The sequence below is a fragment of the Bolinopsis microptera genome, chromosome 1 (genome assembly GCF_026151205.1).
Source record: "Bolinopsis microptera isolate Bmic1 chromosome 1, MBARI_Bmic_1.0, whole genome shotgun sequence".
NCBI classification, from domain to species: Eukaryota; Metazoa; Ctenophora; class Tentaculata; order Lobata; family Bolinopsidae; genus Bolinopsis; species Bolinopsis microptera.
Genome location: NC_087072.1, coordinates 17,117,280 through 17,143,707, shown reverse-complemented (window position 1 = coordinate 17,143,707; position 26,428 = coordinate 17,117,280). Strand labels below are relative to the sequence as shown.

The 26,428-nt window shown below is 38.5% G+C and overlaps 3 protein-coding genes across 5 annotated transcripts in view; 2 read left to right on the top strand and 1 right to left on the bottom strand.

Annotated features, from left to right (window-relative positions):
• Positions 1 to 26,428, top strand: part of LOC134825991 (lysosomal cholesterol signaling protein-like) — a 383,362-nt gene that overhangs the window by 563 nt on the left and 356,371 nt on the right. The gene's annotated exons all lie outside the window — the stretch shown is intronic.
• The window catches only part of LOC134825995 (uncharacterized), a 32,973-nt gene that overhangs the window by 112 nt on the left and 6,433 nt on the right, over positions 1 to 26,428 (top strand). For 2 of the 3 annotated variants that reach the window (XM_063838236.1, XM_063838234.1), the window contains exons 2-3: positions 18,771 to 18,993; positions 20,055 to 20,241. In XM_063838236.1, the coding sequence (XP_063694306.1) occupies positions 18,773 to 18,993; positions 20,055 to 20,241 (408 nt within the window). In that variant the 5' untranslated portion in view covers positions 18,771 to 18,772. Of the gene's footprint in view, positions 1 to 18,704; positions 18,994 to 20,054; positions 20,242 to 26,428 lie in introns of those variants that run through there. The other variant, XM_063838235.1, reaches the window with a different exon arrangement.
• LOC134811160 (uncharacterized) lies at positions 528 to 13,935 on the bottom strand. The gene is made up of 9 exons (XM_063817900.1): positions 13,781 to 13,935; positions 13,519 to 13,638; positions 13,160 to 13,295; positions 7,415 to 7,530; positions 5,707 to 5,866; positions 4,838 to 5,004; positions 4,477 to 4,663; positions 4,165 to 4,340; positions 528 to 4,045 (listed from the first exon to the last, which is right to left on the bottom strand). Exons 1-9 carry the CDS (start codon positions 13,865 to 13,867, stop codon positions 1,517 to 1,519), a joined length of 3,678 nt encoding a protein of 1,225 aa, XP_063673970.1. The 5' UTR covers positions 13,868 to 13,935; the 3' UTR covers positions 528 to 1,516.

Sequence of the window (26,428 nt, the reverse complement as noted above, 5' to 3'; positions counted from 1 at the left end):
AACAACAAACTCTAAAAACTACGAAAACCACCTCTATCTGTTCCTAAAATCTGGTCCATCTCTGTCTTTGTATCGGCGATTTTAACTGCCACTCGGCAGCTATCATCAAACCAGCTTCATTCTCAACCTTTCTATCGTACCAAAACCGAAAACACTATGTTTTGGGGTCGTGTCAGCCAGCAAGCTGCTCGCAGCGCCCAGTTTCAAATTACCTTATCAGACCTCATTAGCTATTTTGTCAAACGCAAGGAAAGATCTTGTTCCATACTATAAGGTCCCTCAATCTGACAGTTGGGTATGTTAGGGTTGTGGATAGCTTCGGGGTTACGGTTAGGGGTTATGTAAAACCGTTTTGTTCGTCTGCAAAACCATCTGAAGTGACGTGATTTTTGGTTGAGCGAATTAGTAAGAGCCTGACGAATGATATGCAGCTAAATTTATTCTTAACAACGGTCAAAAATGTGGTCCCATTTGAATCACTGATTGCATGATGTGATTATAGATCCGCCCAGTTATAGACATGTTATTGTTAGATATAATTGATAATATTCCACAATAAAACCAGATATTCCATTGTGACAACAAAGATTTTACATAGTAATAAACGCAGAGGCTACATTGATTTGCTAAACACATCATTGTATTGTTGATAAAAATAAAACAAACAATCAAATCTTAATGATAACCCGAATTTATGGAAGCCCTTTTCGGTCAATTGATGACATATCAACATGTTGGCTGTATTAAAAGCTTAACAGCTAATCTTTAAGATCCATGATCAACTTTGACTTTCGAGTTTCTCCAATAAAATTAAGTTAAGTATTAAACATTTTAAAATTAGAGTTTCAACCTCAAACAAAATTGTCTCAGATCGGTATTATTGGAAAAGCATGTTTAGAAAACTTGATTGATAGTTTGTATTCAAAAATTGCAGCCAACCCAGCACAATCATTGCAAGAAGCTTTAAATATTCGTTATTAAATTATATCAATAAAATCTGATAAAAATATAACTGTAAGTACGTATGACGTAGTTGCGTCCTCGAAGAATACATACTCTTTAATATTCCGAATTTTATCCAATTATGTTTATAATCGAAGCTCACAAGAGACCATATAAAATTAGCTACTCTTATTTCGTCAATCAATGACTAACGTTCAAATACAGCATGAATAATGGTGTAATTCAATAGAATCAAAAGAAAGAATCATTTCATACATATATCCTTACTCAGAATGCTAATTAAATATCGTTCTACTTTATTGACGTCAAAACATAGTTTTACCGTTTGTCGCCGTGTTATAGTTTCACGACACAGATGTTAATTCTATCCTTTTTAAATAAAAATTCGGTCGCGTATTAAGATTCTAAATATTTATGGAAAAGTCAAAAAACAAATTACAATATGGTTTTCGTAGTGAAAATAGATTATTTACTATCACACTAAATTAAACCGATTATCCCGACTGATATCATGATATGCCAAACAGCTCAGTTCCAAAGTCTCCTCCTCGAATCACACCTCAGTCTCCACACCAGATGTGTTTATCTCGTTTGAGCTGCGTGAGAGAGCCCTCTGACCACCTCCTCCTAGCCTGGCATTCTCTAAACTGTACCGCATATCTGTAGGCTCTGAAGACTGTCTCTCATGATGCACCTCAGCGTTCTCGTCTATAGTAAGCTCCATTGAGGTCCCAGAGAAAGGTCGTTCTCGTGGGAAGCGAGTGGGAGGTGACAGTGTGCCTGGTAGAGGTGGAGAGAGAGTGCCGGGAAGGGGTGGAGACAGGGTACCAGAGGGGGGAGGTGAGACAGCCGGTGAGATGAAGGGAGGGGACATGGAGGGTGGGGACACAGAGTAGGACCGGGGAGATCTGATATTGGGGTTGTAGTTCAGGGCTGGAGTGGATCTGGACGTCTCCTTCTTTCCCATTCCACCTGACACAGACGGTTCTCGTTTAGGAACAGGGGGAGGTTCTCTTCTAATGGCATTGCTGTTCTGGTCTCCACGAAGCAGGGCCTGAATACTGGTCTGATGAGGATTGTTTTTTGGCAGCCGTGTTTTCTGTTTGAATGAGTTGATAGAGCTAGTGGAGCCGTAGCGATCATTGCTGGCAAACAGATCCCTCACATCGGCTCTCTGGCTTCGTTGGTGCTGGAAACTCCTGCAGCTGCCTCCGAATGTGGAGTTGAAGTGGCTTACAGGTGGCATCATACTGGTGGAGGCAGCGTGGCCCACTGACCTGGACTCGTGACCTCTCTGCTTTAACCCTGCCTCATTCCTCCTGTCTTCAGACTGCACTCTCAGAGCATCACTCTCACTCCTGGTGGTACTAACCCCCTCTCCTGGTTTCAGAGACTCGCTCTGGGATGACAGGGTGTCGTCTCCACTATCCTCACTGGAGGTCTCCTCAGACTCGTACGGTGTGTCGTCCTGCTCTCTGGTGGGAGGAGAGTGCCGGTACCGGTCCTTGTAGCCGTCAACAGACCTGGTCTGGAACTGGCCTGACCGGTATTCTGTTGAATTGTACCGGTCGTAGTAGTCTTGAGACCGGGACCTGTTGACAGTCAGATCAACTGAGCTGTAATTGCTGTGCATCTTCTTCAGATCCCCACTACGTCTGTTTGCCTGGTTGTTGCTGGGATCTGTCTTTTCTTTGGGTGAGTCCTGTTGGAAGTTCAACATCTCCCTGTTTGAGTCGAATATGATACCAACCGGACGCTGAGGTTTGGGAGGTGGAGGAGGTGGAGACACTAACCTAGATTCCAGAGATATACCAACTGGTTCTGATTTTGTAGATAGCTCGGACTCGTAGGTGTTGTGTCGGCTATCCTGATAACCAGAGTCTGAGTCCAAGGAAGAGCCCCGAACAAATACACTGTTATCAGACTCGTTAGTTTCCCGTCTGGTCTGGTAACTGTACTCGTTGACCTGGGAATCATAAGCAGAGATTATAGATCCACAGTGGGCTCTGGGAGGGATAGGAGGGGAGAGGACGGACCCCTCGCTGCTGTAACCACAAGACTCGTTACAGCTAGGTCCATGGTGCTGGCAGGTCTGAGGGGGGTCGTCTGGCTTTATCTCCGGAGAGTAGTTGTTCCTGTTATCAGAGTTACAAAGGCTAGAGAGGTTATACATCTCTTTACACTCCACCACGTCGGAACAGAATGATAACAGATTAGAGAAGTACGAGGATAAACAGAAGTCAACTATTGGCTCGCAATAAAACTCGGCAAAATCATTGATTCTGTTGTCCAGAGCTTTGCGTTTGTTCTTTAGACAAGTCACCCGTTTTCCAGACTCCACAATAACTGAAGTAAACTGTAACTTGACGTCTTTAGAAGCCTCCACCAGCAGTGCACGGATCTCCCTCAGCTGTAGCTCTGTTTTGTGGATCTCCTCGTCAAACTGTAGGATAGTTTGTTTTTTGCACTCTTCCAGCTCCTCAACCAGTTCCGATAGGAAGTCTAGAGTTTCCGGGTGGGTTTTAGCAAGAGATTGAGTCAAGAAGTGGAGAAGGGTTAGAGCAGGTTGTCTAGGTGCCCTCATCGTCTTCAGCTGCTGCAGAGCGCCAAGTTTGAAACCGTGAACTATCGAACCATCGTTTAGAGTATTCCCTATATCCAGGACCAGCTTTAGTAAGTCGAAGAAGGGACAGTTGAGGTCAAGAAGGGATTTTATCACACTGGAATAATGATTCTCACATTTCTCCAGACCTTCCAAGGTTTTGGGGATATCAATGTGGCCAAGCATGCATTTAAGCCGGGTCTCAAATTCAGGTATCCGAGATATGGAGACGAGAAGAAGCTCCGAGACATCCAGAGCTGCCAGATCACCATTATACTCGGACAGGGCGGACATCAGAGCTGGGTCACGCGGTATTATTAGGGCAAGTCTGCGGAGAGCTGTCTCTGAGATAACGGTGGTGTCTCCTTCAATCAGGGCATTTGTGAGGAGTTCCACTGCACACTTCCTGTTACTGTTTGAGTCTATGGATGCGAGGAGTAGGTTCAAGGATATTGCTTTCTCCTCAGATATGTATCGTAACTGAAAATTTTACTGGTAAGATCTAAAAATTATCAACGAATATCAGCAATTAAGAATCGAACCACAATAAAACTACTAGAAAGCAACCTATCTAAAATTCATCGTTTCACAAAACTCACCTTAGCCTTATTAGGATTTCCTTGGAAAAAGTAGTTCCTTATATTGCGAACATTAATCTTGTTCTGACAGAGATTGACTCGAGCCCACACGCTGTGCTCTAGTGCAGTCTCAGAGGAGATCTCTCTCCAGTCTAAACTCTGCGGAGGAGCGTCACATTCCGGGGACTCAGGAGGTTCTGAAATAGTACAGGTCAGCTCGCTGCAATAAACTAGTTTTACTATAAACTTTCACTAACCTCGATACGACCAATCAACATACAATCAGCGACGTATTTTTATTTCTTGTAGCATGACAAAGTTATTTCAACGTACCAGGGAAGCGGGTTTTGTCATCAGTGTGGATTTCGTCACTACTCCTTGACTCCTTGAAGACACCCTGTGTAGTACGAGGGCCAGAAAGCGCGTCTATAGCCGCACTCCACAAATCTGAAGTGTCCACTGTGAACAACAGCTTCTGGACTATCTTCAGCAGATCGTTGGAGCGAGGCGTCTTTGCTATCTGGTGGATATTTTAGTAGTGAAATCTACGATAACAATATGACCCTAGGTAAGCTGTTGTGAAAGATCAAAGAAACTAATGTTTTTACCTCGTTCCGAGACATCATAATTCAATTTTGGAGAGAGTGGATAAACTGTTTGGAATGTTTAAAGATAAACAGAAAAGTACCCTTACCTTTTTCCATAGAAGGGTGAACATAGCGGAGGGATCGTTGACATCTATAGATGTAGCAAGTTTCGTCTCATCTTTTGCCTTCTGTTCATAGAAATGAACAATTTGTTGCGCCACTGAGCCATCTTGAGTGTTTCTCAGCATTCTCAGTACTTCTAACAGGCCAAGTGCTGGAAAATGATACTATGATAATCGATAGTGAAGTTTTTAATGACAAACCGGTTTGAAATCATGTGGGAAATGAATTTCACAATTTTTGGTAAATGCGCGCCGCGTGGCCCGTCTTATAATTGAGCACGGAGCGCTTTCATTATCACAAAATTTACGATAGACGGATTTTCAATTGGTGAGCGCGCGCGATAGCTTAGCTAGTTGCTATGCTGGTGTCATCGAGTCAATTTAGTCTTTAGTCCCATGAGCGGAAACTAAACATTTCAATTTTCAACATAACGTCCCGTATTTGGTTTCATTGATACTATTTTATCTAGATGTTGTCAATGTCGCTGGGTGGTACAATAATGCAATGATTCATGATGAGACATTGGAGATCTTCTATACCGTATTAAATTTCTACCAAATATAATTCAGAAGCTACTGAAGTGCATTCGAAATTTAAAAGACTTCCTCAAAGTTTAATGACTTCCTCAAAATCAACAAAATATGATTGGCTTAAATGCTCAGATTTGCAAATAATTACCATTTTCGGCGATTTACCACTTATGATTTGCGTCACAACGTCTACAAAACGAATGAAGGTTCGAGATTTTTAAAGACTCACAAAAAAGCTCGACATAGTTTCGAAGTAAAATAACCTCCAGCCTTCATATCAAATCCATTCGTTCAGCAAATGTGAAGATTAAGTAAAATCTTACCGATTATTTCGTTTCTGAGATCTATTCTTTTATCAGGAAGAGTGGACCGGTCGATGAGACAGTTAACGAAGTTTAGTAGAGATTTCTGATATTCTACACTCTCCGTTCTACGAAGATCTTCAACCAGCACTATGAACCGATAAGATACATGTTCCGTTTTCTGAGGAGATCGTTATAAGAAAAGTGTTATTTCTACATCTTAATAATAAGTGGTAATTTTAATTTGATTAAAAACACTCAAAAATGTCATATACTCTCTTTGTGTAATCTCAGCCTAAACGCTCCATAATTCCATCTAACCTTATCTTATATTTCCTTAGATATGCTTTATTTTATTTATTAGTGGAATAAGTAAATAATTTATGCAACAAGATAAGGGATATATATATAACGTGGAGCCTACTTATCCATTTCAAAGTTTAGATCTCAATAAAGGGGATATTTGCGCGGTGTTACACTTGTGTCATGACGTGTAAAGTAGGAATTTCAGGTATGCGATTCTCCTGATTCGTTATGACATAGCCAAATTTGCCGGAGTCAAATTTCCAAGTAAGTAAAGTTAGTCCTTAAGACTGTGGACTGTAATATCTAGATTCAAAGTCGGTGTATTTCAGTTAACTTCGAAGGATAAGACCAGACACTTAGAACTAGATAGGTATTACAGTAATACCCCGATACTGTAATCTAGGTAAACTATAGGTAAAAATATAATATTAATCATAAGCTAAAATGTACTAATCTTTGTATTCTAAATGGGGAAAAGAAGAAACATTGTCAGTCAGTCGAGAAAATTGTCAGTAAGAGTATCAGAAAGAGATAAATACACTGATAGCTCGATAAGTAACGAGTTTGTTTATTGAAACACAAGCTATTATAACACTGCATATATATTCAACAAAGAGCCGGCCCTATAATGAATTTATGCAGCGTGTATTATACTGTTCACGCATTGTACTTGTAATGTACAAGTCGTAACTAGAGGCTCTCACAGCACTCAATACACAACAACAATAATTCAATCATGTGTGTTACTGTGTGGAGGAGTAAACACTTAACATTTAACTATTCATCACATTCAATATTATATCTTCAACAGAGGTTCTTGAGATCAAGCTTGATCATTTTGTAACGATTAAAGGTTGGTCTTTAGATGGAACTTTGCACTTAGACCGAAAACAAACTCATTTCTCAACAGAAGCATCAAGCATCATCCACATTTGACTTTCCATGATCAAGAGGCCTGCATATCGCATATTTAACAATAGACATAAGACATTATTGCAGAGTAGACCGATCTATAAATAAGCTGCATTAAAACAAACAGTCTGCTAGTTAGAAAGTAGAAACTGAAAATACGTTACCTGGACGTTACCTTGAAATAAGAGAAAGAGAAAGTATAAACTAAAGTTTACCTTGAAATAAGAGAAAGAGAAAGTATAAACTGAAGTTTACCTTGAAATAAGAGAAAGAGAAAGTATAAACTGAAGTTTACCTTGAAATAGGAGAAAGTATAAACTGAAGTTTACCTTGAAATAAGAGAAAGTATAAACTGAAGTTTACCTTGAAATAAGAGAAAGAGAAAGTATAAACTGAAGTTTACCTTTAAATAAGAGAAAGTATAAACTGAAGTTTACCTTGAAATAAGAGAAAGAGAAAGTATAAACTGAAGTTTACCTTGAAATAAGAGAAAGTATAAACTGAAGTTTACCTTGAAATAAGAGAAAGATTCGAGGACGTATTTGTAAGCGGTAGCAGAGTGGAGGGTAAGTGTAGCTAACAAAGTTAGAATATCCCTCTTTACTAGTTCATCGTCACTTATCAGACCTGAAATTATACATTATTAGTCTTATCTGTCGTATCTGTGGCAATACAATTTATGCTAGTGTTAAGAAATTCTGAATTTGTCTGCTTTTCAGAGCTCCAGGTTGTTAAAAAATTGTTGAGATATGATTACCTGGAGTTCTGTAAAGCAGACAAATTCAGTTAAAAACATGTAAACAGGATGTAAACGAGGAACATTCCAGAACTAACGACTGATAGCATCAACAGTCTATGACAGCATTTGTCTTTTGCTACAAGGTGTGGCATTTTTGTGTGTAATAATCGTAATTTACGACAGTTAAATCCGACTTGTGATCTCTGTATTAAACTATACATACGATGACGCAGCCAGCTAATGCATTATTCACTATAATGCTAATATTGTAATATAGGAATGTATTTGGTCATGCTTCAGAGTAGTATTATATACTCAGTGAGGAGCTAAAGACCAATGAGTAACCTGATACATGATAAATCAAACAGAGTCTTAACATAATCACAGTATGTGTTATTGTGTTGGAACCTGAACTGTTACAGAATGTAGTAAGCGGAACGTCGGTACATGAGGTCGGAGGAATGTTTTGGGATGATAGTAAAATGGTAGAAAAATTCTAGCAGGACTTTGTGCCTATTTTATTGCCATATTGAAGATTAGAATAGTAGTAACGAGCAATAAGGAAGCGACAGGGTTTGTTTATTAACTTGACTAATTGCAGTTGATAGGTCGCCTTGGTATTATTGCTTCCTATAGCTAATGGTTGGAGCGCGTGTTAACTTCATAGTTATTCATGAGTTTATGTATAAGGTAGCTGGTACACGTAATGTTAAACTGTGCGTAATATCAGGACAGGAATGGGTGATATTTAATTTACTTAGATCTTGGATCCTCATCATCGAACAGCAGATTCAACAATTCAATTTTCAAAAAGAAAAGACGCGCCCTTAAAACTTTGTTCAAGTATTTGACATGACGTATCAACTACTACTCTTCTAGTACTCAATCCTACTCAATGCACGGGTTCGCAGTCAAGCAGAACTGCGGCCCGGGAATGGTTTATTGGACTTATCATGCGGCACATAACATGTAAACATTGTGGTCTTTAGCTTGCGTTCAACAAGGCAAAAATAATGTATGATCTAAGATGATATCATGCGAACAACACAATATCTAGATGCCCTCACCACAGCATGAATCTATTTCGCTGTTCATTAGTTTGTAGACGTATTGTGCCGCACCTAAAAAGAGATTATTGTGGTCTTTAGCTTGCGTCCAATAACACAAGGTACCCTGTACACATGCCAATTGCCAAACTACCCGATGGTATAATAGTATGATGGAAGGAATCACGTGCTACTTCTTAGATAATCTCCTCAAACACTCCAGTGAAATTCTGTTCGGGTGTTTGACCCTTGACACACAAGGTTCAACAATTTAATCTTCAGAAAGAACCGCCCCTTAAAACTTTGTTCAGGTATTTGATGTGACGTATCTACTCTTCTAGTACTCAATGTACAGATTGGCATTCAAGCAGAACTGTGGCCCACAAATAGTTCGTAGATCCAATGAGCCGCTCCTAAAAAGTAAATATTGTGGTCCGAAGCTTCTCTCAAACAAGGCAAAAATAATGTATGATCTAAGATGAAATGATGCGAACAACAACCGTATCACTAGCAGGGATATTTATCGGTATTTCCATTACCGGGGTGATTCTACAATGATCTAATGTTGAAATGTTGTTATTACTGGTCAACTCAATACTCCCCCAGATAAGAGAGTGGGTGTTATGTTTGACAAGCAACTCTCTCTCTCTCTCTCTAGGATGAAACAACCTCTCAAACCAGAGGTCTATTTAACACGGCAAGTGCTTGCTGATCTCTTGTGCACTTAGACAGTCCAGGATAATGAATGTAATCTAAAATTAGTTTTATCAAGCTCTGAGTGGTGACTTGAGTTTGATTCTGTGATGAATCTCTCGGACCTGTCTGCTGCATTCCATTCGTTATGCAGCATAATATTCAGTAATGAAGGTAACATGAGTGTTACTATAGAAATGCGAGCTCAACAATAAATGTCTGCCATGTGATGGAATGCTGAGGAATGCTCATCAGGACTCCACCCACTGGGAGGTAGTTTTACATGATAATATTTAGTATTTGCGTCAACATAGTTCTAGGTAATGGTATTAGATCATGATCAGGTAAAGGTTTTATTATCAGCTAGGTTCATACTATGACTCGTAATTTGGGTCGTGACATTAAACATTTTCATTTATTTGGAGGAAGTCCATGTTATTGGTAAGTTGAAATACAGTGACCTATTTGCTATAAACTATTGAAGCAACAACATGGACATGGTTGTATACTGTGTAGTGTCATTTAAAGGAACTATTGAGTATCGCTTATACCGTATTAGGCACACACTTTCGACACATTCACTCTCAATCGAAAATAATCCTTCAGAAGCACACACTAATGCTCCTTTATAATATTTCTTTCTTCGAGTGAATGCTTGGCTCGCTCTGAGAACAATTGTTTTGTAACTATTTAAAACGGTGATTTTATTCCATTGAGAGGGAAAATTTCAGATATTTCCCAGCGTGAAGAGCATTTTTATATAGAGTTACTGAATATTGATATGTGTCTAAATCAATAACCGGCCACGCCCTAACAAAAGAATATAAAATAAGAGTGTAGTCAATAGACATGACATAGTAAGCATACGGTAATTTTATCGCACACAATTTTTAAACGTTTACTACAGGCTGAATATATTACCTCATGATGGCTCATAATAATATGTGAATGGTACATATGCTGCTTACGTAGTCTTGCTGACTCTGTGCGATGTATGGTACACCTAAATTCAAATGTAAGAACAATGTCTCTGAGATTGAAGGAGCAACTAACTATGAAATTACATGAGTTATTAAAGTAGGCTAGCGTGTTCTAGCAAAGAGCTTGATGAAGGAGTAACTAACTATTGGTTTACAGGCAAGGAGAGGAGTTGTAGCTTGAAATGTACTGTGTAATTAGAGGTACGGTTATTATACTCTTTATGGGTAGCACAGCTCATGTTACATATGTTACATATGTTACATATGGCATATGTTACATATGGCATTCTTGAGGTCACAGCTTTAAAGGCAGCTAGAACTCTAATTTCTACAATTTCCAGTGAACTGGAACTTGTTCCGGTTTACTTACTTATCCCTACTTACCATGTTTAGTCTAATACTCCCTGGTGCCCTGTTTTAAAACTGTCAGAGCAATATAAGACATCATGTCATCATGTTGCATTTTAATTCAACACTTTATAATTCTCTCTCAAGTTCGCCAGAGCAGCTGTTTACTTGAACCATTACTACTTCAGTATTACAACAGGTACTTTAGTATCGTGGTACAACAAGATCTCCGGAGTAAAACTAGCTATAAGACAGTTTGTACTTGACAAATAGCTATAAGACAGTTTGTAAGTGTCGTGTATAATTTTTACTAGCAATAGAGGGACACCGTTGTAGGACACAGCAAGTGTTTATACCTAATCCAGAGGAGTGTTATATTTTATACACAACTTTTATAATAGATCTCTAACATATTTGTTGTACAATAACTTTTTAGCGTTCTCTCGCGCTTCTTGAAATGTATCCCTTCTTTTCATTTCTTCTCCAGAGACAAATTCTGTTTAAATTTCTCGAAATTTGGGTTAAACTTTTAACTTGATTTAAGTTTAAAATTGTACATTATGTAGGGTGAGTTGACGTAATGTACAATTTTAAAACAGAGCACAGATAAATTAAATTACAAGGTGCACCCAACCTAGCCTCTTATCATCTGTTAATCCAATTATTGGTTATTTTAGAAGGTTGTATTGACATACCAAACTTCCCAATATCGAGTACAACCTTACCAAATTATGGAGTTATAAAATTTCAGTCAACAGTCTGAGTCTGGAAACATTTAAATGCAAACCATTTAAGAATATTCGCACTAATGGAAACTTCATGGACTTGAGTTATTATAATAAACTAACTCGCTTTTTGACGAGTGTTCAGACTAAAAACTGCATTTAATTTCCCTCACTGTCAATCACGAAACATTTAAAGAATGTACCCAGTTCCCAGGAAGTATTCCAGTGGCAAGCAGTTTCTGGTGACAAATCATTTCTCAGTGGAAACTGCTTGCCACAGAGAAATGTGACCTGTATAATAGTGTGACATGAGACGATTTGTCACGTCACTTGTACTGTAGGAATTGTTCAGTCGTCACTTTAACACAACACATGTATGGAGTTGGGAAAATTCTCACCATTTTGATAATATATCTAAAATACGGGAAATATCTCGTCTGATCTAGCTTATGAACATGTTCCAGTACATTCTAGTAACACTCCTTATTATAATACTGGTGATCACGTTGAGTGTAATGTCTAGTCCCTAATCTTCTGAACAGAGTGTGAACCTGTGAGGGTGGGGGAGGTGTGTAGTGTAACAGGGTAATCTCTAGATATATTCACAACAATGCCTCCCCTTAATTAGCCACACTGATTTCCATGAGAAGGAAATTATCCGTCAACAGGTCCTTTAATTTGTAGAGAAGTAAACCTGACAAGTGTCAGCTACTTCCTCGCTCAGTAGTTATCAGGTGTCAGTTAGTATTCCCAAGTGAGTAGCTGAACTATGTGAGTTATGTTAACTATTCCATCACCAGTTGACAGGTGTGAGCTCTACTTAAATTACTCTCCATTAGAATCGGAACTATTACAAGTTGATTAACTTAAGTGGTGAATTAAGGATCGTACCTTGAGGGTGAGATTAAGAACAAGGTTGTCACACCACGTGACAGGGCAATGTCACGTGACATCACGTGGTATTAGTGGCATGCGCTGCTCCCACCTAATTTCAGGTATGGACCCTGCAACCTCCTGTGGGTCGACACTCAACAGTTCACTGTAATGTAATGACAGATCGTGCTGCTCTACGAGTTAATTTGATTGAGTCCCTGCTGCGTGAGTCACGTGATTCCCATGCTGTGCTCTGATTGGACGGATTTAAATCTCGGCTCTCTGATTGGGTGGACCTAGTTAGTAGTCAACAGTATTGGAAACCCCTGAATAGTCAATATTGACCGTGTTAATGGAATACAATTTTGCTTTTCACGGAGTCAATTGTCCACAATTTATTTATGAAACTCTGAAGAGTTATACCACTATTTCCACATATATTACAAGTACAGTGAATCATAGACTGATTCAAAAATAATATCCAATATGATATGTTACATTCAAAGTAATCTTCTTGATGAGTGCTAGCTGAAGATAATACCATATAAGAGATAGAATGTGATGGAAGAGACTGATAATACAACTGGTGACCATTACTCTGAACATTACGGCGCCGACCCAGCTGCAAGGTTACATAGGGTGTTACAGCTGGTGTTACAGTTATCATACAGCGAGTATTTATACATTTCGGGTAAAACAAACGCCTTTTGGTATATAACGCTATTGATGTTATTATATAATAACGCTAATGAACTTACAATATCATTAGTATAGTATCACTATCACAAGTATCACTATGACAATAACGGCCACAAAAACAACTAAAATTAGTGTAACAAGCCAGTCACTCACCAAGAATCAGGGAGTTGAGGACAGTTGCAGAAGTAGCAGCAGTGTCAAGACCCTGTTTGGTTGCCATGACTACAGTTACGCAAGCTACAAGAGATGACAGCGCGCTGTTGTTCGGACGGTTCTCTGGCAAACACACCTGCGATTTCACTCACTTAATTACATAATTACATAATTACCATGTAATTACAAAACTTGTTCTATTCATGATGACAGAATTAATATTCATATGATGTTTTCTTACTTTTCTTTTAAGAATTAAGCTTAACTTTAATTTTTTTCTGTTTAATTCTAGTGACGAAATTAAAAGCACACTTAAAGCACACATGTGATTAAATAATATTAATCTGCAGTTCACGTACCGATGTGATGTTGTTGAGAAGGTTTTGGAAGCCATCGTGTGCCAAAAACTCTTTCATCCACTCGCCATTACCTTTATTTGATTTCAATACATGTCTGATGGTAGAGTACTGCTGCTGGGTCTGAGTGAGAATTAGATGTTGTTACATGGTAATAGTATAATTACCAATGAAATCATTGCATAAATGAATAATCGGAGAAGCCAATTAGCAACCAGTCAAATATTGTTCTATTTTAAGGGAACGGTACAAGTGATTTACATACCAGGAGAACTTTGAGCTGATTGGCACAAGACTGGGATGTTATCGGGTGAGATGACACCGAGTTGTCCAGATTGTGGTTCCGCATCATCGTCAAGTTTCAGAGAGAACACTATCCTTCACTCTGCCTTGTCATAGGTCCTATAAAATAGTTATTATCATTATACTATTCCCTAGTATTGTTGTGATTCAATTTAATATGTTCATTTTGAAAATGCAGAGACGAGACATTGTGCACTACATCTCTAATGGTCACCATTAGGTTGGACTGCAAGTCAACCACAGTTGTTGAATGCCTCACCAGTATTGTAGTATTGCACTATATGATGTGTTAATATGATTGGCACAAGACATGGGGGTCACATTGAATAATTACATTGCTTGATGTTCTGAGAGGGGCAAGACCCTACAGTTCATGTCCGGTTAGGATTTTCTAAGGACATTAATACAGCTACTGGGCCCTGCTAATTATTTGGTAGACCATTTCATGGCATTTGGAGATCTCATGTGAATTTACATATCCTGCTAGATCTCGCTGAGCCCAGAAAAAGGTCCAATGTTGCTACATCCTGCCCAAATGTATGACCAGGTCTAGTGGAGGAGGATGACACAAATATACTAGTTGAGCTAAGAAGATCCCCTTCCCCAATAAATGTATCCCTAAGAGAAACTGGCTTCTAGGCACTAAATCCTTTTACACTGTATAACACTGAAACACCAAAATCAAAATATTATCATAAATTAATTAAGCTGTAAATAATTTAAAAAAATAACACAGAATAACAAATAAAATTATCACATCCAGGCTAGTACAAACTAGCATTGCACCCAACAGACTGCAAGTAAACTGCAAGGCATCTCTTAACAGCACACTGTATGTGCAATCTACTGGAGGGAGAACCAGTGGTATGACATTTTATGTTGGCGCATCCTGCACCCATAGCACCCTCTTTCAAGGCCCCCTCCCCCTTAAAAATTAGAAATTGAAAATTGAAAAAACTATGTGATTTACGAGGATTCATCGATAAATTTTTTAAATATTGTTTCTAGATCAAAACGTGTGATCTTGCTGGAATTTAAGTTAAATTTTTCAAAATTGTCCCACGTTCAAAAGACTTGGCACCCCCTAAGATAGCAGCCCACCTCCCACGATGCAAGTCAGCGCAGCCCTTTTTTATGCCACTAGCGCAAACTTACCAGCTACATTCTTCCCTTGCTTTTAAATGGGTATGCCTACAGTTTCTGTTTGTTTTAATGTTACGTTCATTCCATCTTAAATTTGTTGTCAAAAAACAAACTTTTATGGGTGTTTCTTATGACCAGGGTCTTTTATACAATTTAATTCACAAAGCCTATGTTATTGCCCACGTTAAGGGGCCTGTTAATAATTAATTAAAGTATTAGCTATTTTAGATTTAATAATAATAATCATTCCCTTATCTTCAACGTTAGAACATTCCATAAACCTTTAAAATATGCATTCAAGTCTTAAATGTCTTTCTTAGAGATCCTAAATATGAGCAGTGGCGTAACGAAGGGCCCCACCGACCCCGGGGGGGGGGGGGGGGGGGGGGGGGGGGGGGGGGCCGTCTTAGGGGGCGCCAAATCGTTGTTTGAATGTGGGACAATTTCGAAAACTTAACTAAAGTACTAGCAAAACTGCGTGTTTTGCTCTGAATACACACTTTTTTAGAGATTTTACCGGCGTATCCTCTAAGATCACCTAATTTGTTCAATTTTAGGGAGGTACACCAAAAAGGGGAGGGGGCGCCAACAGGGGGGGGGGGGGGGGGGGGGGCGCTTTTTCGGCGGGGGCGCCAACAGGCAACGTTACGCCACTGAATATGAGGAGATCATCAGGCCTTGTATAAGTTTGATTTGATTTGAAACTTTCACAAATATTACATTTACAATACAGTAATTATGAAAAAAAATGAATCGAAAACATATAATTTTCATGTTGCATCAATGATCAAAAGTATAGCTAAGTGGCACAAGGAACAAGTATAAGCAATAAGAAACAGACCTACTACATGAAATAGTTCTGCCCAAGGCTCACCACCTCCATCTATACTAGTCGCACAGAAGAATAAATTAATTTAAAAACACAATAACTATGAGAATATACATTTCAAGTTTGTTAAAACCGACTTTGATTTAATTTAAATGGACACATTCATTTGAGTTTGATGATATTGGTGAACAAAAATAATACTGTTTTCAACGATAGTGGCTTACTTTTGGCATCTATTAACATAGCACGTTCAGAAGTTCTGAATATTAGCCATATGCACTGCTCAGAAATAAAATGTGTAGTTGTTATACACTATAATGTTTTAAATGTCACATTTTTGTTGCAAATCAGTCTAATAATTCATTTTAAAGATTTGTTATTACTTGTTACTGGACAAGAAATGTTTGACTTACGATGCTTATTTTTGATCCCAGTTTGTAGCGGCCCAATATAGTGAATAGTAAACGTCATATGATATCGCGAAAGGTATCATCTTGTGCGCGGCTCAGTATGACCAGGCGCGCCTATCTGTGATTTATGGTATGTATGTATGCACGTACGTTTATGTACCGCCACTTCACCGGGCGATTTCTTTTTGGATCTACTCCAATGTTGCTGTTCCTATTGGCTGTAATTTAATTGACGATGTCAATTCATGGCAGCTCGGCGCGGCACAGTAGCGCATGTCGCTGTGAGAAGCCTTATTAAGTGCGCGGCGCGGTTCAGTAACGCATCGCGCTACAAGCTGTAATTAAAATTAGTAAATTAATATTTCTTCTAAATATTGAATATTACAATAATCTGTAACCATCCATCCTTTTACTTTTATATTTTATTACTTGACTTTTACGACAGCATTTAAATTCAAAGAATATTAAAAATTGTTTAATTTAAAAACTTTTCTATTTTGACTACTGTGTTTTATTTTTTAAATGACAAAACTGATACTAGAAACCTTAATTTTAAATCGAAGTTTCTCCTACGACCTTGTATCACGTCGTGACCCCCATCGTTGTTTCACTATAGAGTTTCTACGATACAGGGGGAGCCGCGCACTCGTGCACGGCGGGTCATACAACGTATGACAACTACGACCTACATGTTTTGAACAGCAGAATTTATTGCAGATGTTAACCAGTTTGAATTAACTAAACGAATGATACTTGTTAAAAAATTTTCGAAGTTACGCTGACAGCGCAGCTAAGTTGTAAGCGCGCGCCGCTTCCTTTTCAAAATACACATATTTTAATTTATATATTATATATAATATAACATTATATAAATATGACCCTAGGCAATACTAGGCAATACAATGCAATACAATGCAATACAATGCACAAAGTCAAAATGCTACATACAAAGTAAAGGCGTATAGCTTACTTTTACAATTGGCCCACATGGCCTGGCTGATAGCTTGCTCTATCCAGAGCCCTTGTGAAAGCACATGGTTAGGTGAAGCTGATAGCTAACTGTAAGCTTGATTCACGATGTCAATCCTTCGCAGCTCGGTGAGGTGCATCTCGCCGATCTACCGAGAAGAATTATTTGATGCGCGGCGCGACCCAGTAGTGCATCGCGCTACAAACTGTAAGCTTACTCATGGGTGGCGCTCAAACTTGATTGACGATGTCAACCCTTCCAGATCGTTGCTCTGTAATTATTATTATTAATAAATCTAAAATAGCAAATAATTTAATTCTGTAAAGAATGCTAGTTTGCGCTCAGCCTCAAGCCTGTTTGCTGTCATTCCGCCGAATCTTTATTCAGGCTTGTAGCACGTCGTGACTCCCATTGTCGTTTCAATAATTTTATCTTGTAGGTTTATAACCTACCAAGACGCGCGCCGAGTTGGACTCGTCGACGGTCTTGAAACAAATATTCTACGAGTATCACCCGTTAACGTATGACAACCTTATATTATCAATATTTATGTATTTATATATCCAAGTATTAATGATTACTTGGATATTTCAGGCATGATTTGATATTTGATATGAATTATTGAAGCATTAAGTATTCGAAATTGTTGGCATCAATGGACCACTTATGCTGCTTGTTTCGTAATCTGCCATCACAAATTTATTCAACTCCAATTCACTTTGAAAGAAGTCATTACAATTCTTCCAATTCAGGAAGAGAGATTCCTCCTTACTTGAATGCATGCAAAATTTGGTATTGGTGTGGTCCCAAGAAAAAACAAGAAATGGTGCTGGATTAGTGACAAGCCAGCATTTGCTGGTGGTAACAGAGAATCATTTCTTATTATAAGCAAACAGTACATGTAGTTAAGTATATAATTGTTTTATTAATTTGTAGTTCAAGTTGGTTGTTGCTGTTAATGGACATCATCCCAGGCTATGTAACACACTACATTCATTTGGGAGTAATCAGTAATTGCTCATTCATTTTTTTTGCAAAAACAGTGAAAAGAATAAAATTTCATTAAATTATATCAAGTGGATACTTCTCCGAAAGGCATTAAAAAGTTATACATTTTGCCTATGTGAATAAAAATGTACCAAGAGCATTTATTATGCTTGTACGATTAACCAAATCTAATTCCTTATCCAGGTAGATTCACAAATCACCATTATTTAGATTATTTATATTTGAGATTCCACGTGCTGTTGTGTCAGGGAAAAAGTGTTAGCCATCATCCCAACAAACTGTCTTTTTCTAAATAACTGTAATATTCACTGATCCCCAACATGATGAATTCCACATTTTAGTTTGATAACACATGAGTGCTTGTCAAACATAGCCTTTAATTAGGAATCAGTAATACTGTGCTGAGAGAAACCATGTGATTCTACTGGGACTCATTAATGAAAACTCCAATCTACTGTACACCCTGCACCAGTGGCGCAACATGGCATCTTGAAAAACTATTCTAAAACCACCCTGACCATTGATCAAATATATTTTAAATTGTTTAGTTAAGAAGTTGGCAAATGGCAATGAAACCCTTTATATGTATTAGGTATGATTCATTTTCAAAACAACATGGAAGAATGTATCAAAGACCTCCTGAAAAGATTCCAACTGGAAACATATATAGATATGTTTTTATCTAATGGATATGATGATGTGGGAGTAATAAGGGGAATCAATGAAGCAGATCTCCAAATGATGGGACTAACTTGTCACAAAGAAATCTATGATATTCTTGACCTACTACAACAACTGAATGCAGCCTTTACAATGTAAGTATATTATGTTGGAACTTAAAGTAGCACTTTTAGTAAAATCAAGGATTAACTGGAATCCCAGCTTAGTCCTGGTTCCTTGTCAACATTTTTCGATTAGGCTGGGACTAGAGATTTTTAGAAATCTTTTTTTGTCTGAAAATCAATGAAAAACACGTTAGTATAATATAAAGAACTACACAGTATCACATTTATGGGGCTCCAGAATACTCTTCAAGTATCTGGTCAAATCAGTGATCTACCATTATATCGAGAACGCATATAATCTGATCTGGCTCTCGCCTCTCACGTCGTCAATCAGTGACAATTAATTGATGATGTGATACATGAATTCCAGATGGTTGACTTAGAAACAATCGAGTTCCTCTCTCGAGTAGTTCAGCAAAGCAGAGACTCTTTAGCAGCATTTGCTTCCAAAGCTTAAAAATGTAAAAGCTTTGTTGTCCCGCTTTGCATTGTTTAAAGAAGCTCAATCGGCACTCTGTGGAAATTCATTGAACCATATGAGTGAAGATCAACAAATTGTAGATTTAGTGGCAACTACTACCGACTGCTATTGCTTTTGCTTGCTCTTGTTTCAGAATTGCAGATCAGAGTAGACTTGAGGAAGTGAGGGACAGCAGTTTTATACACATATTATAATATGCTCAGAACTTACTCCACAAACAAACAATGATCTGACATATTCGGAATTCCTGAAATGCAAACATCAACTTTTTTTGATAGACCTTATCTTCTTGGAGATCAATTCCGTCAGTGCCAGTTAGCATTTAAATATAATGTTTTTGATGTCGTCAATTTTATACAGCACGAGTGCAGAGTAGTACATCAAATTTTCTCTAGTCCTGGTCCCAGTTTAAGTTCCGCCTCCCAGACACTGCACGTTTTTCCAGTCCCGGTCTCGGCCAAAATAACGGGTCCCAGTCGATCCTTGAGTATAATGTATAGAAATTTCATAATTGAAATCTGTTAGCAATTGATTAAGGAGATAAGGGCAAATTAATTGATTATTTTTATATGATCTAAGTAACTTTTCTACAAATCTACACTCTCCTCAGGTACATGTCAGTGAACGAGGTTTATACTAGGCCATCCACTGAAAATGTCCTCAGCTACATTGCTGACAAGTTCGAGCGAAAAGGAATGTTCCCTTCGGGTGAGGAATGTGTCCCAGTGGTCCTGGAAAAGCTAGAAAATGAGGAGATCATGCTTCCTGCTCACAACTACCACATCTATATCAACAAGGTATGTGTTAGCTTTTTAAATGCAATGTTATAGTATGAAATATAATTAAACACATAATAAACTCATATAACCCTGAATATGTACCTTATAACACAAGCATCGTGTTGTAATGATTGCAGAATTATCTGTTTGGCCCGGATTGTACACTGTATGACACATCCACTGTTATAAAACATAATTTAAAACAAGCTTGCTATGCAAAATTTACAACGAACACAATTACAACCGGTAATTAAAACTGTAAAATATTTTTCACTATTCCAATCAATCAATCCGAGTTAGTGTGATGTGTGTGCTCCACAAATTTAGTAATATCAGTTAAATATTATTTTACTTTAACTCTTCAAACAAAGACAACTTGTCGCACATAAGAGGCAACATTAGTAAATTAAGTGTAATAAATAGAGGGAGGTATATTCACACGATTGAAGAGTATAGTCCGTGTGGAAGCTAACAGTTCCAGTTTTTAAAAGCGAGTATTATTGTTATGGTAATGGCAGTGTACATTATAGGATCATCTTACCAGTTAAATGTTCATGATGCATGTGACCATGTTACTTTGTTACCGTTCATAGGTTCATCTCACTTGACAAGATTTGCACAAGAGAGAATTAGTCAAAATACACATTACACAGTGTCATCTACTGTACTTAACAGCTATTGTACAATAAAAAATATGTGATCACTTACTGCGAAACACTAAGTGGCATTACCAGTTACCACTGTGCACTGTATACCCACTGTGCACTGTACACCCAGTCATTTCTGGTCGGTTAATACTGGCAGCTGCACTGGTTTGGTAATCGCTGTCACTTTTCTGTAAAATATGGCTCACCTCCCCACCAGTATCCAGATTTATAGTTCATATGATTCCTGAATACGCGTTAGTCTTTCAGTTATTTCACAAGACTCGTGTGCCGTTAGGCACAAAAGAGTCAAGAACAAGGGTTAGCGAACGAGGTGTTTTCTTGTAATATACACAGCTCAATTTTTCTATTCTTCACATAGCTTTATAGCTTACACTATTTAGAGATAAAGAAAGCACCGTGTATAATATAACATGACCAATGACCACTATTTGAATTGACGGATGGATGATGACATGCAGCTACGCCCCTACAAGCAGTATGCACAAGCAGTATGCACAGAACTGAACTGATAACAGCTGTTGTACTGTACACTGAGGTTGGAGCACTTGTTACATGCAACTCAGTTCTGCTTGTCTCTCTATCTCTCTCTCTCTCTCTCTCTCTAACTCTGGATATAATATATATATATATATTACTAGCAGATATTCTCTACAATTACACTTTATTGCATTTTAAACAACATAAAACTATTAATGAAGCACAATAAAATACATTGCTTTGGTGCGGAGCCGATTAACTGAGCTATTGAGCGAGTCTAAATTGCTAAACAATTGAAGGGTCCCTGAGGCTAAGCCGAGTTAGTGTACTGTTGAATATTTTAGTGATGCTTCCCGGCCCGGTCAGTGTAGGAGTGTGAACTACATCACTAAACAATAATTACACGGTCTCCTAATAACCCTGTGTTTAGTTGTTTTTTACCGTTTAAAAGTATAACAATGTGACAGACCTCTCTTCCCATTCTGATCTCTCCACACTTGGCCGATATGAATTGTTCGCATTTCACAAAGCATTGTGTTGTACACAAGCTGTTATAGTACAAAGATAATCGTTTATACGAGAGGGGGGCCGTGTTGTTGTCATGATTCATGAAGGAGTCTGTGTGACAACTTTACACTGGTTTGTTAAACGAAATATATTATAAAGGAGCTATCTCAGCATAACACTACGCTGGACGTCACTCGCTCTCTCGTCAGACGGGCTGTGGCGAATAAAGCTAACATTTAGAGGAGGTAGCTAATGATTAATCTGTTAGGATGTATTTGGTTTGATGTGGTGCGGTAACTGTGCGACTCTATTAATTAGCGGGTGCGGACTGACAGTTTCGCTTCACAGGTCTGATCTGTTAGCTGCCCTAACAAGCAGGTAATGATGTGTTCCACCGTTGCAAACCAAGTTGTGTCACCTCATTATGTGTTATTACTTAGCTTGGCGGCTGACGAGCGTCAAGGTATTCTGGCGAGGAGGAGAGATGATCGGGTGGTAAACGGTACTGTGACAATCTATCAGAAGACACGGAACATTTTGTCGTGATGATGCGGCGGCGTGCTGGATGTTACTATAAACGGTTATTGGATAAAAATATAAATAAGTGATTTGGTCATGCTGCTGACGAGATTTGTTGTTTGTCGATCAAAATTGACAAATCAAGTGTGCCAAGGCGATCTGACACTGTCTTTCTCAGCTGGCGGATAATTAACAATATTGTTGATAGGCAGATGTGGTCAACTGACTTGCTACGAAATTTCTCGAAATAATTTAAATAATATCTGAACATGACAATTGTTCAAAGTCTTCAGTATTCACGATGTTGCGACAAAGAAAACTACACCTTTTAATTTAAAAGGTCAGCAGTTTCCTTTGTCGCTACTACGCGTTTATAATTACACAATACAACTAATTGATTATGTTCCGATCTGGATATTGTAACATTTGAACATTAACAACGGTTTACAATGAGATAAACTTTGAGAAGGTCACCCCGACCAGCCTTAACTGGTATTGACTACGAAAGTTTTGTCAGAGATAATAATTGCAAAGCGGGATACAAATCCAACTAAATTTGACCCATACTGGAGATGCCCATTTAGTTAAATTATATAGTAAATTATATAGTTTCTACTTTTCTACTTCAAAATATAAGTATAAGCTATTTCGCCTTATCACTGAATAGTGAATGTGAACCAACATGATGATGACATCTAGTTTTGCTCGTTATAAGACGTAGTCAATAATAAATTACCACTATACTTACCTTTCCCCCCCTCCCCATCACTATACAACAATACCAGTGTAACCGCCCTTACTATACAATTAACCCCGGCCCGGCACCCCCAGCACCCCCGGCCAGGTTCCTAATCTCCAAGATATACAGGTATATACAGCTGAGTGTGTTAGCCAATGTGTCACGAGTTGTCGCAAGAGTGTGTTTGTAGTGTACAAGACCACTGAGTAGCATTATTACCCCTAATAGATCACTACACAGCACTGTTACCTTACCTGCATGACATTGATTTGCCATGTTCGACCCCCTTGAACACTGCAGGTGCCGTGAGGTCGCGTGATCGTGATCCTCTCTTCTGATTGGCGGATAAGAATCACGTGGTCAATTTGGAGATCTCTGACTGGGTGATGGGGTGGGAGGATTGAGTAGGAAATACCCCGACGCTGGTCACATTGTTCAAGTGTGGTGGTGCACCATTAAAGGGACCCCGGCCTCAGTCTACATGTGCAAGACTCGTGACGTGTAACAATGTACCCTGTGTACAACATTTTACTATGAGTAACAATATGTGTGTTGGGTCTAGACTACACATTCCATATCCCAAATTCCTAATGCCACACTGCCGCACATCCCTCGCCAAGTTATTAAAACTTTTAAACTATGATCTATTTATTAAACGTGGTTTCTGGGACCAACTCATCAGCCCTTATTTGCAGTGTAGAGCGTGCACACCGAGGCACATGACTAGGAAAAAATGTGATTGAAAAGTTCACTAACTTCTGTGAGATCGAGGTCCCATACAGTTGAGAGCTTTTATGCCTGGCAAGGCATTCTATTAATCAGAATTCAGAACCAACGTCCGACAGCTTCACTTAGATCAAGACTGTGGGCCAAGTTTTCAGTCTTATCTAGCCTATAATTTGGTCCTATCATAGCCTCACGTCGAGTCTAGCTTCACTTTTAGAAGAGCTTGGATTCGGTCCCGCTTATATACACAGCTCTCGGAATTTATTATGGCTCGTTAGCCTAGATCTCACGTCCTCGCAAAATCCCTCCTTCTGCATGCCCTGCTGAGCTCAAGATGGCACTATAACAAGCGATATTGGTTCTTCAAAAGTTCCCGAAATCAATTTAAATAGTTCAGCAAGAAATCTCTTAAGTAAGGTCCGTGCAAATAGTGAATTTAAGGTCCGTAGATATGAACACATGAGTGAATAGTGGATATCTAACGATCGTTCCAGAACTCATCTAGCTACCTTTACTAGTTAAAAAGCTGCTCAATCTCACACAAATACACGAAGTTAGACAGTCACCCTCCTTTCAGTTATTTGATTACACCCTTAGGAGAGAAGTTAGTCAGATCACTTCATTGCACCTCACATCTCATCGGGTACTTGCTGCTAACTTTCAACTTTCTCATTAGTCGTATTATTGAGGATGTGTTCTGTTGGCAAGAGAGAGAGAGAGAGAGCAGAGTGGGACAGAGGGTGAAGTGTGTCTTTTAGCCTGGCTATTAAAACTTCTCACAAATACAGTCCTCATCATTAGGCCGCAACAACACAGATCTGGCAGATAGTTCATCAGTAAATGTAATATAACAACCGCCTAAATCTCTCTTCCTCAAATCTCTATGTGATGGGATATTGAGCAGCTGTCCTCCTCCTACATCTCTACATCTGATTATATCGCAACTTTTAAACATCCCCCTCGCTCTACACATTCCCGAGTATAATACTGCTGCTACTCTGCTGCAATTATCAGTACCAAGCAATATTGCGGCCTCTATTGCCCTGCAACCACCCCGCAACCACCCCCGCCCTGATCAGCGAGCTTCAATTTCATTATTAATACATGGTACCAGTCCAATACTGCATATACTTATACCTTAATAGAGGAGTAAGTACTCAGTAGCAGCTCTTATTGAACAAAGAAAATCAAATTAGCAGTTAATACTGCTACTTTTAGATGCTTATTATGGGACTTCATTCATGCGGCCTTGCATTGTTCATAATTAATGACAGTACAGACATCTTTAATTCCTTTAAAAAAGGACCAGAAACGTGATATAAGCCAGAAAATGAGATATTAGAAACGTGATATAAGCCAGAAAATGAGATATTAGAAACGTGATATAAGCCAGAAAATGAGATATTATAATTTTAATAATATGTCGCATTGTCACGGTTACCGTCGTTTGTTTCACAAATAGTCCCTGAATTGCTATATTGTAGCCGTTTGTTTACTGGGTAGTGTGCGCTAAACATCTAACAATGCAGAACTCGCAAAACAATCCATTGACAAACTTATACATAATATAGCATGGAACAGCTAGGATATTGAGCCGATAATATATAGCTGATATATAAGGAAATTTGTAAGTTCACTATTCACACGTGTGTTTGGTTGCCAATTAAAAGATTAGAGCCGAAAGTGAACCTGTACCATAAAGCCTACACTTCGCGAACCAGACCCAAACTGCGGCAAAATACCAAAGTTTCAGTTAAAATGGAGCTGGAGTACAGCGTATGAACGTGCGTAATTACACCTGTTTATATGCATTGCCGCCCCACTTTAATTGACTGATCTAGTTAGCGGAAACAAGTTAACCGGTGTGATAATGATGGAGATTTACTTCGTTATCATTAGAGTTAGACTCACTACCGGGTAGTGCACAGTAATGGGTTACCCTGAAACTTGTGTTACCTTACGAGACATATTTATACTCGACGAAATTCCAGTGACCTAAATGATTTGGGAACGAAAATATGGGATTTTTTGCCGAAAACCAACTCATTTCGTACCCCAAATTAAATCATGGTTAATTTGGGGATTTTTTTCATTTCTTTATTTTTCAAAAATAAAACCCAATATTCAATTTGAGAAAATCAATAAAATAAAATATGAAATTTTAAAAATTACAAGTCAATTTCTTCTTGATCTTCTGGTACAGGGACGTTTCTCTCTCCAGTGTAGTCGGAGTCCCAGGTGTAACACTTATGTTCATTTGTTAGATGAATCATATTGATAATTTACTATATTGATAGTAAATCGACAAAGTCATAATTAAAGAAAATACGGCACTCTGGAACTGAAAATATGGTGTTTTTTTCGAAAAACCACCGACTTTGAGTCGACTTTCGTACCTATTAAATATGTCTCGTAAGGTATGTCGAGTAATACGGCACTCTGGAGTCTGGAACTGCACTAACCAGATCTAGCTTGCTCCCTGTTCAGTTTATTTTACCTTGCCTCGGGTAAATTGACTCTTAAAAAGTGATGTAGGTACTGGATAAGCTTTCTCACTGTTTTACATAAT